The 15,508-nt window shown below is 56.1% G+C and overlaps 1 protein-coding gene across 1 annotated transcript; it reads left to right on the top strand.

Moving 5' to 3' along the window:
- Window positions 1-6,035: 6,035 nt before the first annotated feature.
- Vps18 (VPS18 core subunit of CORVET and HOPS complexes) lies at window positions 6,036-14,617 on the top strand. The gene is made up of 5 exons (XM_048332618.1): window positions 6,036-6,465; window positions 7,447-7,588; window positions 9,941-10,032; window positions 10,360-12,230; window positions 13,387-14,617. The coding sequence occupies exons 1-5, from the start codon at window positions 6,375-6,377 to the stop codon at window positions 14,110-14,112; spliced, it is 2,922 nt and encodes a 973-aa protein (XP_048188575.1). The 5' UTR covers window positions 6,036-6,374; the 3' UTR covers window positions 14,113-14,617.
- The last annotated feature ends 891 nt before the right edge of the window (window positions 14,618-15,508 follow it).

Raw genomic sequence — 15,508 nt, 5'->3', positions numbered from 1 at the left:
CCAGAACTGGCAAGAAAAAAAAAAAAACCCAACCAACCAAAAAAGTATTGCTTTCAGGAAAATATTCACAATTGAAAGATATTAGATTGAGTGAGACTAGCTAAGTTAAAAAAATCCAAATATTGTAATGTTTCCACTCATATATAGAAGCTAGACTTAAAAGACATATTCATCCATACTCATTCTCCTCGTGGACATATATAAACACTTATATATACATAGTTATATATGTGAATAGACATGAATTTAACTAAGGGGTTACTTGGGAGGAGAGGGGAAGGACCACAGAGAGAGGGTGAATAAGTTAGAAATATAATGCAAGTATCTATGAAACAGCATTATGGCCCTGGATGGAAGCTGTTACTCCACAGGGGCTGGGAAGTGCGGGAAGAGCAAGAGCTTCTCTGGGAAGATGAACGTGATAAAAAGACACAGTTCATAACCATGAGAACACAGCGATGAAAGCGGCTGAGATTGCTGGGGGGTGAGAGTCATGGGGGACAGTGACAGAGGGAGAGAAGGTGACCGGAAGACATTGTAAGCATGTGTGGAGATGTAACAAAGACCCCCCCCCCCCACGACTACGCCCCAAACTAAACATCCCTGTCCTCTGCTTCCCACCGAGCATCTGAGTAGCTCGCACTGGAGAAACAAGAAATAAGAAAAGGTCTTGCAGGGCTGGGGAGATAGCCTAGTGGCAAGAGTGCCTGCCTCGGATACACGAGGCCCTAGGTTCGATTCCCCAGCACCACATATACAGAAGAACGGCCAGAAGCGGCGCTGTGGCTCAAGTGGCGGAGTGCTAGCCTTGAGCAAAAAGAAGCCAGGGACAGTGCTCAGGCCCTGATTCCAAGGCCCAGGACTGGCAAAAAAAAAAAAAAAAGAAAGAAAAGGTCTTGCAGCTCACAGGTCTGCCGTCTGGGAAGTCCCAGGTGAAGGCCTCCTTGCTGGAGGGAGCGGTGAGGGTCCTGGTGACACCGGGGAACGGAAACACTGCATTAACCCCTCAGGGAGAGGAGAGCCCTCCCTCCCCAGGCCCTCCCTCTCTGGCTCGCCCGCTGAGCCTGCACACTGGGGAGGAAATGCTTTGTGGAGGAGACATTCATATGCTTCTCTTTTCCTGGGAGAACTTCTTGGGTTGTTTTTGTTTTTGTTTTTGTTTCCTGGGAGAACTTCTTAAACCTCCAACGCGCACGTTCCATTTCAAGATAATATCGTGTGGGCAAAGCAGCACCTGGCTAGTAAATTATTTTTATTAGTGTATATTAATTGTACAAAATGAGGAAATTCACTGTAAATTTTTTTTTCAGTCCTGGGCCTTGGACTCAGGGCCTGAGCACTGTCCCTGGCTTCTTTTTGCTCAAGGCTAGTACTCTGCGACTTGAGCCACAGCGCCACCTCTGGCCATTTCCTGTATATGTGGTGCTGGGGAATTGAACCCAGGGCCTCATGTATACGAGGCAAGCACTCTTGCCACTAGGCCATATCCCCAGCCCCACACCTCTATTTCTTATCCTCTTTATCTTCTCCATCTTTTTTTCTTTTGTGCTTGTGGGACTTGAACTCAGGATGTGGGCAATGTCCCTGAGCTTTTTTGTTCAACCCTTGCTCTCTACCACTGGAGCCACAACTCCATTTCCGGCTTTTTGGTGATTAATTGGAGATAAGCGTGTCAAAGACTTTCCTGTCCAGACTGGCTTTGAACCACCAGGTCGCTCAGATCTCAATCTCGTGAGTGACTAGGATTACGGAAATGAGTCACTGGTGGCCAGCTATATGACTTTTTCTTAATCCTTGTCCCTCTTTCTTCCTTTCCTTTTTGTCTTTTCTTCCCCCCCCCCCCCTCAGTCCTGGGGCTTGGACTCAGGGCCTGAGCACTGTCCCTGGCTTCTTTTTGCTCAAGGCTAGCACTCTACCACTTGAGCCACAGCGCCCCTTCTGGCTTTTTCTATATATGCAGTGCTGAGAAATCAAACTGAGGGCTTCATGTATGTGAGTCAAGTACTCTGCCACGAGGCCATATTCCCAGCCCTCCTTTTTGTCTTTAGTGGGCTATGCTACTTCCATATATACACACAAGTATATGATATATATATATTATACATGGTGTATAATGTGCTTTTGTCATATTCATCCCTTTGCATTACCCTTCTTTCTCCCACCTGTTCCTGGTTTCTCCTCAGTACAGTCATCCCTTTACAAGCATGTTTTTTGTTGCTGTTGTTAATTCTAGAGGAAATCTGGCTTCTACCTAAGCCACTGAAGTCACCCCTCTTGCTGTGGCTCTAAATTCAGTCACCAGTTGGGATGACTAGCTACCGTGTACTGACTGAGCATGCTCACACTGACCCTGGCTCAGCGTGGACTGACTGGCCCTACGTCCTATCATTTTCATGATGCTTCTAAGATGGATCTTTCTTGTGTCACGCCTGTGGATGAAGCACGCACGAGGCAGCTCATTTGTGCCAGTGCTTGATAACAAACGCTTACCAGGGAGTTGGCAAGTGCCCTGGCAGTTGGCCCGCAGCGCTGGGGCTTCCCCTCTGTGTTCTGCAGGTGTCCCGGGCAAGTGTCCAGGCTGAGCTCCATCACCCTGCCCGGCTCCTCCTCCCCCGACAGTGGTGTCAGAGCCACTTCCCGCCAGCGCTCCCCAGGTCTTCTGACCTTTCCTATGCAGTCCGGGGGGGGGGGGGGGGGTCCTTCCCAGCCCACTCTTCCTTCCGGCTGGGTCCTCTTCTCCTTGGCCTCACTTTCATCCTCTCCACGGTGAGCTCCACCCAGGAGAGAGGCCAGCCGGTCACCTTTCCAGAACCACATCAGATGATCTCATCCCCGATCAGAACCTCGCTCCTCGGCTCTGTAACAAGGTTCCAGCTTTTCACCCCCAAACATCGCACAACTTGCCAATTTCTGCTCTTGCTTCCCTGGAGGCCAGCATATCTTCCCATCACCCCCCCTTGGCAGTACTGAGGTTCGAACTCAGGACATCATGCTTGCTGGGTACTCATTTTACCACTGAGCCTCTGGCTCAGTTTTGTTTGTTTGTTTGTTTTGCCAGTCCTGGGGCTTGGACTCAGGGCCTGAGCACTGTCCCTGGCTTCTTTTTGCTCAAGGATAGCACTCTGCCACTTACTTGAGCCACAGTGCCACTTCTGGCTGTTTTCTATATAGGTGGTGCTGGAGAATCGAACCCAGGGCTTCATGTATACTAGGCCATATTCCCAGCCCCTCTGGCTCAGTTTTTAGATAGGGTCTCACTTCCTGCCAGAATGAGTCCTATACTGAAGTCTACTTGTTTTAGTCTTCCTATAATGGCTGGGATGGAAGCTACTGTGTCCAGCTATTGGTTAAGATGGAGGTCTCCTAAACAACTGCCTGGACTTGCCTTGAACCATGGTCCTCCTTATTTCAGTCCTCCAAGTAGCTAAGATTACAGGCAGGAAGCCAGGTGCCCAGGATTACATGTTTGTAATCCAAGCTACTCAGGAGGCTGAGATCTGAGGATCAAGATCACAGTTTGAAGCCAGCCAAGGAAGAAAAGTCCCTGTGAGACTCTGATCTTCAATTAACCACTCAAAAGCATGGAAGTGGAGCTGTGGCTCAAAGTGGTAGAGAGCTAGCCTTGAGCAAAAAAGCTCAAGGACAGTGCGGAGGTCCTGAGTTCAAGCCCCACAACTGACAAAAAAAAAATATTACCAGCAGGAATCACTAGTACCTCGCTCACTCTCCCTGTCCTTTTGCTCTTGGAAATCATCCACGTACTTCACGACTCTGCTCAAATTTAACAGCTTTCACACACAAATGCTCTCACCTGCCCAGCAATTGGCCTAAAGGTCTTATGGCAATGACCGCGTTGACACTGATGCAGTCTGTGCTCAGAAATGACCAAGCTAATTCCCTGCCCCAAAGCTTCTGCTACATCAAAGCAAGATGGCCTCACTTCCTAATTAGGCGCCCTCAAGTGTCCAGAATAAAAAAGGCAAGGGAGTTCTGACAGGAAAAGAGGAGGAGGTGGAAGATGAGGAGGAAGTGAGGGCTAGAGGCCCCATGAGAGTTGATTGAGTCCATGGCCATGCTGGACATCATGCTGCAGCAATCTACAGGCCGACTTGCCAGGTCTTATTACATCCGTTTCTGGAGAGGGAGGAGGAAGGATGAGAGGCATGACTGCTGAGGAGACACCGCTAGGGTTGCTTGAGGAACAACACAAAGCAGGTGTCTGATGCCAGCACGGAAGTCCAGCAGAAGGAGTGAAGAACGAGTACATGAAGGTGGATGCTGTAATCAGCTCCTCAGGGAGAATGGGGTTGTGAGGGTTTGCCTAGGCCTCACCTCACATATCTGAGAGGGCTCTGGAGGCCAACAAGGGGGTCCTGGGGCCAGTGAGGAGGTGGCGGGAAGTACTCTGTGTTGTTAAGGCACCTTCTTAGCTATGCCAGCCTCCACTGGTGGGCTTCACGCACCAGTCCCGACCTGATTACGGATGAGGTGCTTTGTTTTGCTGTTGTTGCTTTGTTTTATTTTGTTTTTGGTGCCAAGGCAGAGTATAAATGTAATATGGAGTTCAGATCTGGCCAGCGCCATCATTGGCCACACGGCAAGTTGTGCTATCAGGCATCTTGTCTTGATGGGCGTGCCTGAATTCCTAGAGGAAGGGAAGTCCCACCCCTAGGGGATGGGTGTTCCAGAATCCCTAGAGACAGGGGTGGGCACTTGGCCACCTGTCAGTCAAGTGCCTGGGACTGGGAACTTCCTATGACCCTGCCCCCCCCCGACCGGATTTTATTTAGGGTCAGATGGGCCCAGGCACCGTTACACCATGCCGCGTGTCTCCATCCTCCCATCCTGTGTCGGGTCCCCTCTCGGGTCACCTCTCGGGTCACCATGACGCCGCCCCATTTCAGCTCTCCACCGAAGCTGAATTGGTTTGTTGGTACTGGTTTCCTTTTCTTTCCTCTCTGGCCTGTTTCCTGACAGTGTTAAGTGTATTTGTGGGCTGCAGGCCTTTGTAACAACTGGCTGCCCGCAGACTGCCAATGCTCTCACAGAGACTCCCAGATTTTCTCGTACGATTTACCATCCAACACCGTGGCCTTGGCTTTTCCCACGCTCGGCCACTCTCCATTTCCATCTGTTTTACTAGTCAATTGGAAAGCCTCCGACTTTTCTGCCCTTTGAACTGAGCTCTTCAGTTCCTTCGCCTCCTGCATTCACAGGTCCGGGCCCCTGCTGGTGTAGGACCAACTTCTCCAGAAGAGGAAAAGCGCATTACTTTCCCGTGACTGCTTCCACCCGGCTGCAGCTGGACGCCCAGCACCGAGCACCATGACACCATTCGCCTGCGTGAAGCCCACCGCCCCCCCGCCCCCCCGCCCCCCCGCCCCCCCCCCCCAGCTAGGAGCCACCGCGGGAGGGGCAGGTTTGGGGCATTACCTGGCACCTGGGCTCCAGCTGCTCCATCACCACCTTTCCTACATTGGAGTTCGTATTTGGTTTTTTTTTTTTTTTTTTTTTTTTTTTTGGCCAGTCCTGGGCCTTGGACTCCGGGCCTGAGCACTGTCCCTGGCTTCTTCCCACTCAAGGCTAGCACTCCGCCACTTGAGCCACAGCGCCGCTTCTGGCCGTTTTCTGTATATGTGGTGCTGGGGAATCGAACCTAGGGCCTCGTGTATCCGAGGCAGGCACTGTTGCCACTAGGCTATATCCCCAGCCCCCGTATTTGGTTTTTGAGGCCCTGGGCCTTGGGGGGTCTCTGGCTCTGAGAAAGTTCCGCCCGCCCGTGAGAGGTTCGAGGTTCGCCTCAGACGGACGCCCGGGCGGGAAGAGGAGCTCCGAAAGCCAATGCCGCCCTCCGGCGTCGAGGTCGGGAACTGCACGAGGACCGCACCGGCGCTGGAAGGAAGGCCCGCCCACCAGCCCGCAGGGCTCCAGCTGCCGGCCACTGATTGGAGCTTGGGGCTGGCCACGCCCCCTCCTCCCTCGCCGCTCCCCTCCCGTGCGGCGCGCGGCGGCCGCTGGGCGGCGAGCCGCCGGAAGTTGCGTCATCGGCGCGCGTCACGGGGGCGGGAGTCAGCTGAGCTGCCCGGGTGAGGCCAGGATCCCCTGGGATCGGTTGGAAGCGAGCCTGGGAGCTCTTGGCGGCGCCGGTGGGGGTGCCAGGCTGCGCCGGGTCCCCGCGCGGGCGCCCCGGGGTCCTCTCCCCTTCCCGGGCGAGAGCGCGGTCCTCGGGGTCTAGGAAATAAAGCGAGTTCTCAAGTTCTCCAGAGGCGGGGCGGGCGCAGTTTCCAATCCGGGGAGCCCCGCGGGCAGCCCCGCGGGGAGCCGTGTGGTGATTCCCCGGGCCCCCAGGACGAAGGACTCGCAGGCCGGGCACCATGGCGTCCATCCTGGATGAGTATGAGGACTCTCTGTCCCGCTCGGCCGTCCTGCAGCCCGGCTGCCCCAGCGTGGGCATCCCGCACTCGGGTAAGGAACAAGGGGGCACCGCTGCCCCTGCGGCGGAAGAGCGGGGCAGGGGGTGGCAGCGAGAGCCCGCGATGCCCTCCCGGACGTGCACTCTAGGTCCCGGATTCTCCCAGGCTCCGTGGGCTGCTCTGAGAGACCTAGGAAAGCAACCGCGTGATCTAGGGCCTACCACCAGGCCCCTTCTGAAGAGGAAACCCAGCCTGTGATGAGGAAGTACTTGGCTAGAAGACCGCTCACTTGAGCTCTTGGCAGAACTGAGAACAGGCTCCAGGTTTCTCTTGATGCCTGGTTCCGTGCTTTGGACATCAGGCCCCCTCCTGAGCTGGCAGGGAGGGAGGGACGGGGCAGAGAAACTGGTGAAAGGGGAGTGGTGTGGCGGGAGGAGGGATGGTCCAAAACGGAGTTTCCTCATGGCCTTGGCTGGAGCCGGGTGCAGCCTATATAGTTGAGGGACAAAACCTGTAGAAAGCAATTAAGAGTTGACGGTGCTGGGACATTTTGAGTAAATGGCTGAAGGAGAGAAGCTGGCTATGGTTTGGTAACAGTACTGAGGGTTCCCCAGGGCTCCCCCTGCCCTTCATCTCAAGATTTCAGGGAGTCTCATCGAAGTGTATGGTCATGGAGGAGGAGACTAGTTGGGCTAGGCTAGAGACTGGTGAGAGAGAATAACCAAACCACCAACCACCCTCATTACCACGTGGAGCAGACACATAATTCTGTAATAGCATCTTAGGCTCAGAGAAGCAACCCCCCCCCCAGTCCTGCCAAAAGGGAAAGAAGAACCAAAGACCCTCACTGTAACTCCTTGATAGAGAACTCTTTACCACCGTCATGTGGGAGAGAACGTTTCAGTAACACGGGAGAATGTTAGTAGCAGTACTGTTGTCGATTGGGTTATCTGGCTTGTCTAAGTCTTCTTTTTCCCCTCCCTTTGCCCTTACTTCTTCCATAGTTAATCTTTTCTTCACTCCTCATCCATAGGGTATGTAAATGCCCAGCTGGAGAAGGAAGTGCCCATCTTTACCAAGCAGCGCATCGACTTCACTCCCTCTGACCGCATCACGAGCCTCGTGGTCTCCAGCAATCAGCTCTGCATGAGCCTGGGCAAGGACACACTGCTCCGGTAAGGAAGACTCCATAACGCCTCAGAGTGGGGAGGGGGGGTATTTGGGGACTGAGTAGGGCAGTACTCAGAAACCTGAGGCAGGAGAATCAGGAGTTCAAGGCCAGCCTGGGCTACATAGCAAGACCATGTCTCAAAAAGAAAGAAAGAAAGAAAAAAAAAGCCTAAAATAACATTTACTAAATTTCTGTGTTCTTGTGCTAGCAGGAGACTTCCCTTGCTCAAACTGGAAATCCAGAAGCCACTAGTAAAAAGACATGTATATGTGATGTACATATAGACATACTTGTACAGAAATATGTCTAGATACTGATTGCTATGGTAACAAGACAAAAGAAGTTGGGCTGGGCTGGTGGTACATGCCTGTAATTCTAGCATTGAAGAGGCCGAGGCTGGAGGATTGTAAGTTCAAGTCCAGCCTAGGCTCAAGAAATTAAAACAAGGGCTGGGAATGTGGCTTAGTGGTAGAGCGCTTGCCTAGCATACATGAAGCCCTAAGTTTGATTCCTCAGTACCACATACAGTAAAAGCCAGAAGTGGTGCTGTGGCTCAAGTGGTAGAGTGCTAGCCTTGAGCAAAAGAAGCTCAGGCACTGGGGTGCCGGTGCCTCACACCTGTAATCCTAGCTACTCAGGAGGCTGACATCTGAGGATCATGGTTCAAAGCCAGTCCAGACAGGAAAGTCCAGGAAAGTCTATGAGACTCTTATCTCTAATTAACCACCAGAAAACTGGAAGTGGTGCTGTGGTAGAGTGCTAGCCTTGAGCTGAAGAGCTCAGGGACAGTGCCCAAGCCCTGAGGTTAAGCCCCAGGACTGGCCAAAAGAAAAGGAAAGAGAGGTTTATCTATAACTTTGATCCCACATTGGGGAATATACATTATAGAAAGAAAAGTTCGGGCTGGGGATATGGCCTAGTGGCAAGAGTGCTTGCCTCCTATACATGAGGCCCTGGGTTCAATTCCCCAGCACCACATATATAGAAAATGGCCAGAAGTGGTGCTGTGGCTCAAGTGGCAGAGTGCTAGCCTTGAGCAAAAAGAAGCCAGGGACAGTGCTCAGGCCCTGAGTCCAAGCCCCAGGACTGGCCAAGAAAAAAAAAGAGAAGGAAAAGTTCCAGGTTGCAGGGGTATTGACACAAGAATGGACTGTGGTATTATTTGTGGAAGGGAAAACCCAAGCCAAATGCCCATCAAGAGGGAAGTGGTGATTAACTTATGATTCATCTATAACATAGAATGTTGTACAGTTACTGAAGTGACAGCTTTATCTCTTAACTATTGCATATATTGATGAAGCATTTTTTTTTTAAGCTTTAGATTAGGGGGCTGGGAATATGGCCTAGTGGTCAAGTGCTTGACTTGTATACATGAGGCCCTGGGTTCGATTCCTCAGCACCACATATACAGAAAATGGCCAGAAGTGGCGCTGTGGCTCAAGTGGCAGAGTGCTAGCCTTGAGCGGGAAGAAGCCAGGGACAGTGCTCAGGCCCTGAGTCCAAGGCCCAGGACTGGCCAAAAAAACAAAACAAAACAAAAAAAAAAGTGGCTCAAGTGATAGGTTGCTGACTTTGAGCAAAAAAGCTCAGCGACAGCGCCCAGGTAAAGAGGAAGCCGGGCACTGATGGCTCACATTGAATCCTAGCTAATCCTACTCCAGAGGCTGAGATCTGAGGATTATTGTTCTAAGCCAGCCTGAGCAGACAAATCCATGTGTTTAGCTTCAGTTAACCAGCAAAAAGCTGGAATGGGAGGTGTGACTCAATTAAAGTAAAAATTTTTAATTGGATGTTAACACATACTAATATACATATGTATGTGTGCATGTATGTGTATTTAAATATATACATATTCATGCATATACACACACACACACACACATATAACAAAGGTGTTTTGCTAGGAGCAAGGGAGGAGCCCAGGGGAAAGTGATTCTTTAGTGATTTCTCAGGGGAGTTCTCAGATCTGAGCTCTTTAGGGCTCTGTGCTTCAGGGTTCTCTTGATTGTATTCAGAGTTTTTTGTGTATGTGTGGATTCTAGGAAAGAGTCCAGTTCTTATCAGATTAGGAAAGACATCTGTGATTCCAAAAATGTCCCTTTAAAAAAATATTTTTTTTTGCCAGTCCTGGGGCTTGAACTCAGGGCCTGAGCACTGTCCCTGGCTTCTTTTTGCTCAAGGCTAGTACTCTGCCACTTGAGCCACAGCGCCACTTCTGGCCATTTTCTGTATATGTGGTGCTGAGGAATCGAACCCAGGGCTTCATGCATGCGAGGCGAGTACTCTACCGCTAAGCCCCATTCCCAGCCCCTGTCCGCCCTGTTCTAGAGTGACACCGTGACTCTCGTCCCTACAGCATCGACTTGGGCAAAGCCAACGAACCCAACCACGTGGAGCTGGGGCGCAAGGATGATGCCAAAGTCCACAAGATGTTTCTGGACCACACTGGTGAGTAGTGGAGATCCGAGGAGGGGCCTGTGGCCGAGTCGCTGCCCGGGTGGAGGGGGCTGGGGGCCGCTGAGCGAGGGGGGAATTGCAGGGTACCCTGGGGTGGAGGCCGCTGCGTGAGGGGGGGCTTGCAGGGCACCCTGGGGTGGAGGCCGCTGCGTGAGGGGGGGCTTGCAGGGCACCCTGGGGTGGAGGCCGCTGGGGGGGGCTTGCAGGGCACCCTGGGGTGGAGGCCGCTGGGGGGGGCTTGCAGGGCACCCTGGGGTGGAGGCCGCTGGGGGGGGGGCTTGCAGGGCACTCTCAGGCGCTGTCCTCTGCCCGTTCCAGGCTCGCACCTGCTCATTGCTCTGAGCAACACCGAGGTGCTCTACGTGAACCGGAATGGACAGAAGGTCCGGCCCCTGGCCCGCTGGAAGGGGCAGCTGGTGGAGAGTGTGGGCTGGAACAAAGCCCTGGGCACGGAGAGCAGCACGGGCCCCATCCTGGTGGGCACTGCCCAAGGCCAGATCTTCGAAGCGGAGCTCTCAGCCAGTGAGGGCGGGCTGTTCGGCCCTGCCCCCGATCTCTACTTCCGTCCATTGTACGTGCTAAATGAAGAAGGGGGCCCAGCGCCCGTGTGCTCCCTGGAGGCGGAGCGGGGCCCGGACGGGCGCGGCTTTGTCATCGCCACCACGCGCCAGCGCCTCTTCCAGTTCATCGGCCGAGGTGCCGAGGGGGCCGAGGCCCAGGGCTTCTCGGGGCTCTTTGCGGCCTACACAGACCACCCACCCCCGTTCCGGGAGTTTCCCAGCAGCCTGGGCTATAGCGAGCTGGCCTTCTACACCCCCAAGTTGCGCTCGGCGCCGCGAGCCTTCGCCTGGATGATGGGGGACGGCGTGCTGTACGGCTCGCTGGACTGCGGGCGCCCCGACTGCCTGCTGAGCGAGGAGCGCGTGTGGGAGTACCCGGAGGGGGTGGGCCCCGGCGCCAGCCCGCCCCTGGCCATCGTGCTCACGCAGTTCCACTTCCTGCTGCTGCTGGCGGACCGCGTGGAGGCGGTGTGCACGCTCACGGGGCAGGTGGTGCTGCGCGACCACTTCCTGGAGAAGTTCGGGCCGCTGCGGCACATGGCGAAGGACGCGGCCAGCGGGCAGCTGTGGGCGCACACGGAGCGCGCCGTCTTCCGCTACCACGTGCAGCGCGAGGCCCGCGACGTCTGGCGCACCTACCTGGACATGAACCGCTTCGACCTGGCCAAGGAGTACTGCCGGGAGCGGCCCGACTGCCTGGACACCGTGCTGGCCCGCGAGGCCGACTTCTGCTTCCGCCAGCGGCGCTACCTGGAGAGCGCGCGCTGCTACGCGCTCACCCAGAGCTACTTCGAGGAGATTGCGCTCAAGTTCCTGGAGGCCCGGCAGGAGGAGGCGCTGGTGGAGTTCCTGCAGAGAAAACTCGCGGGTCTGAAGCCGGCCGAGCGCACCCAGGCCACGCTCCTCACCACCTGGCTGACGGAGCTCTACCTGAGCCAGCTCGGGGCCCTGCAGAGCGACCCCGACACCCGCCACCTCTACCGGGAGACCCAGGAGCGCTTCCGCGCCTTCCTCAGCAGCCCCCGGCACAAGGAGTGGCTCTTTGCCAGCCGGGCTTCTATCCACGAGCTGCTGGCCAGCCACGGGGACACGGAGCACATGGTGTACTTCGCCGTGATCATGCAGGACTACGAGCGGGTGGTGGCCTACCACTGCCAGCACGAGGCCTACGAGGAGGCCCTGGCCGTGCTCGCCCGCCACCGCGACCCCCAGCTCTTCTACAAGTTCTCTCCCATCCTCATCCGTCACATCCCCCGCCAGCTGGTGGACGCCTGGATGGAGATGGGCAGCCGGCTGGACGCCCGGCAGCTCATCCCCGCCCTGGTGAACTACAGCCAGGGCGGCGAGGCCCAGCAGGTGAGCCAGGCCATCCGCTACATGGAGTTCTGCGTGAACGTGCTCGGGGAAACGGAGCAAGCCATTCACAACTACCTGCTGTCGCTGTACGCCCGGGGCCAGCCCGACTCGCTGCTGGCCTACCTGGAGCAAGCCGGGGCCAGCCCGCACCGCGTGCACTACGACCTCAAGTACGCCCTGCGCCTCTGCGCCGAGCACGGCCACCACCGCGCCTGCGTCCACGTGTACAAGGTGCTGGAGCTGTACGAGGAGGCGGTGGACCTGGCCCTGCAGGTAAGACCCACCCCGCCAGGAGCGCAGAGCATCAGGGGCAGGAAGGCTGGGTAGGGCCAGGTTACGGGGTGCTAGCTGCCCCTGAAGCCAGGACTCAGAAGCTGGGGGTTGAATTCTGGCTTTTCCACTAAGACCTGAAATCTTGGGCTGCTGTGTGTGTGTGTGTGTGTGTGTGTGTGTGTGTGTGTGTGTGTGTGTGTGTGTGTGTTGGTACTACAACCTGAAGTCAGAGCCACTCTGCTTTTTTTTTTTGGCCAGTCTTGGGGCTTGGACTCAGGGCCTGAGCACTGTCCTTGGCTTCTTTTTGCTCAAGGCTAGCACTCTACCACTTGAGCCACAGCGCCGCTTCTGGCTGTTTTCTGTATATGTGGTGCTGGGGAATTGAACCCAGGGCCTCATGTATAGGAGGCAAGCTCTCTTGCCACTAGGCCATATCCCCAGCCCTTTTTTTTGCTTTTTGCTGGCTAATCGAAGATAAGAATCTCAACAGACTTTTCTGCCCAGTCTGGCTTTGAACTGAGGTCCTCAGATCTCAGCTTCCTCAGTAGCTAGGATTACCGGGGCGAAGCACCAGCGCCCTTGGGCTAATTTCTGGCCCTTTCTCTGACTCAGACGATTCAATCCCAAAATGGGTGTAACGGAGTACTTCTACCTCCAAGAGTGGATTGAGGCAATCGGAGCCCAGCACTCCTGGTGCCTGAAGGGGAAAGGTGCTGGATTACTCTGTCACATCACAATGTGCCTTAGGATCTCAGGAAGTGGTATTTAACGTGCAGATTCCTCAGCCTGAGCCCACAGAGTGAGGAGGGGCGGGGAGGGCTCAAAAAACCCCATCCTCCGGCCATGTTCTCCAGGTGATTTATTTTTTGGTGTTACAGGGGCAGGAACTTGGGGTCTCCCACGTGCAGGCAGGCACTTCCCCCTGGAGCCCCACCCCCAGCCCACCCCCAGGTGGTGTTTACAGCTCACTGACGTTGGCGCCCTCCCACCTGAAGGAGCTTTTCCATCCGTGACACGCGCGCGTGCACACACTCAGCCCCGGCGGAGGCTGCCGTCCCGCCCGGGGTCTCTCCTCTGACCCAGGTCCTCCTTAGGCGTCTCCGTGGGTCCCGGATGAGGTAGGGGCCTGGCCCGAACGCGCGCGATTTCCCCACAGGTTGACGTGGACCTGGCCAAGCAGTGTGCAGACTTGCCCGAGGAGGATGAGGAGCTGCGTAAGAAGCTGTGGCTGAAGATTGCTCGGCACGTGGTGCAGGAGGAAGAGGATGTGCAGACCGCCATGGCCTGTCTGGCCAGCTGCCCCTTGCTCAAGATCGAAGATGTGCTTCCCTTCTTCCCCGATTTCGTCACCATCGACCACTTCAAGGAGGCGATCTGCAGCTCGCTCAAGGCCTACAACCACCACATCCAGGAGCTGCAGCGGGAGATGGAGGAGGCCACGGCCAGCGCCCAGCGCATCCGGCGGGACCTGCAGGAGCTGCGCGGCCGCTACGGCACGGTGGAGCACCAGGACAAGTGCGCCGGCTGCGACTTCCCCCTGCTCAGCCGCCCCTTCTACCTCTTCCTCTGCGGCCACATGTTCCACGCCGACTGCCTCCTGCAGGCCGCGCGGCCCGGCCTGCCCGCCTACAAGCAGGCCCGGCTGGAGGAGCTGCAGCGCAAGCTCGCCGCCGCGCCCCCCGCAGCCAAGGGCTCCGCCCGCGCCAAGGAGGCGGACGCGGGCGCCGCCGCCGCGGGGCCCAGCCGGGAGCAGCTCAAGGCCGACCTGGACGAACTGGTGGCCGCCGAGTGCGTGTACTGCGGGGAGCTCATGATCCGCTCCATAGACCGGCCCTTCATCGACCCCCAGCGCTACGAGGAGGAGCACCTCAGCTGGTTGTAGGAGCGCGCCCCCCCCACGCCCAAACCAGGTGGGGCCGCGTCCCAGTCCGCGCCAGATCCCCCCGCAGCTGCCGGGTCGTCCATGGGGGGGGGGAGGCGGTGGATTGCGAGCGGGTCGCCTGAGGTCAGGTGAGCACCTTCCGCCGGCTCCTGTCTGCGCTTCAGACCTGCAGAGTTGCTCTCACCCCCGGCCATTAGCCCGGGGAAGTCAGAAACCTGAGCGCACGCCGCAGCCTCCCCGGGCCGCCGCTCCGCCCCCCCACCCCCCCAGCCTCGGGACTGGCTCTCCTTCCTCTAGGATGGGAGACACTCCCCTTCTTTATGCACCTGGGCGCTCCCCAGTAGAAAGCACCGCCCCCCCCAGGTCCGGAGGGGACCGGTGGTAATGGTGTGTGTGCTCTTGTGCTCATCTGGAGCTGCAGTGTGAGGGGGGTGCCCTGGGTTCCCCAAAGAGGCCGAAGACCTCGGGGAGGACAGGTAGAAAACATTAAATTGTCTGCACTACACTGGTGGCCTCGTGTTCACGCCGAGCCGGGTGAGGGGTGAGAGGTGAGGGGTGGGGGTCCCCAGGCGGGCGGGCCGGGCTGCCACAGGAGGCTTCCAGGCCTCCATCGGGTCAGCGTCTCCCTCCCGGTCCCCTTTCCTCTCTCACCCCAGGGCCCCTCTCCCTAAAGCATGTAGCCTAGGGGCTGTTCTTCCTTCTGGCCAGCAGGGGGTACTGCTGCCCACCGAATCATTCCCAATTCCAGCACACTTGTTTTTTAATGCCCCTCCTCCCCAGCTTTTCTTCCCCCCAAGTCCTGGAGTTTGATCACAGGGCTTCACGCTCAGTAGCAGACACTCTACCACTTGAAAGCACACCTCCAGCCCTCAAGTCACTTTGTGTTGCTGTTGGTGGTCATGGGACTTGAACTCAGGGGCTGGGAACTGTCCCTGAGCTTTTTCCACTCAGAGCTAGTGCTCTACCACTTTGAGCTACAATGCCACTTCTGGTTTTCTGGGGTTAATTGAAGACAAGAGTCTCTTTCTTACCCAGGCTGGCTTTGAATCTCAATCCTCTGATTTCAGCCTCCTGAGTAGCTAGGGTTACAGGTGTGAGCCACCGGTGCCTGGCTCTTCATTCTTTTTTTTTTTGGCCAGTCCTGGGCTTGAACTCAGATCCTGAGCACTGTCCCTGGCTTTTTTTTGCTCAAGGCTAGCACTCTGCCCCTTGAGCCACAGCGCCTCTTCTGGCATTTTTCCTGTGTTTGTGGTACAGAGGAATCGAACCCAGGGCTCCGTGTGTGCTAGGTGAGCACGCTGCCGCTAGGCCACCTGCCCGGCCCTGGCTCCTCGTTGTTGTTAGTGCTTCCTCGGCTCTTCCCTCCCTGGCTGTCTCCACCACCTGTGTTCCTAAG

Source organism: Perognathus longimembris, chromosome 23 (assembly GCF_023159225.1).
Source record: "Perognathus longimembris pacificus isolate PPM17 chromosome 23, ASM2315922v1, whole genome shotgun sequence".
In the NCBI taxonomy this organism is placed as follows: Eukaryota; Metazoa; Chordata; class Mammalia; order Rodentia; family Heteromyidae; genus Perognathus; species Perognathus longimembris.
This window is presented reverse-complemented; position numbering and strand designations above follow the sequence as displayed.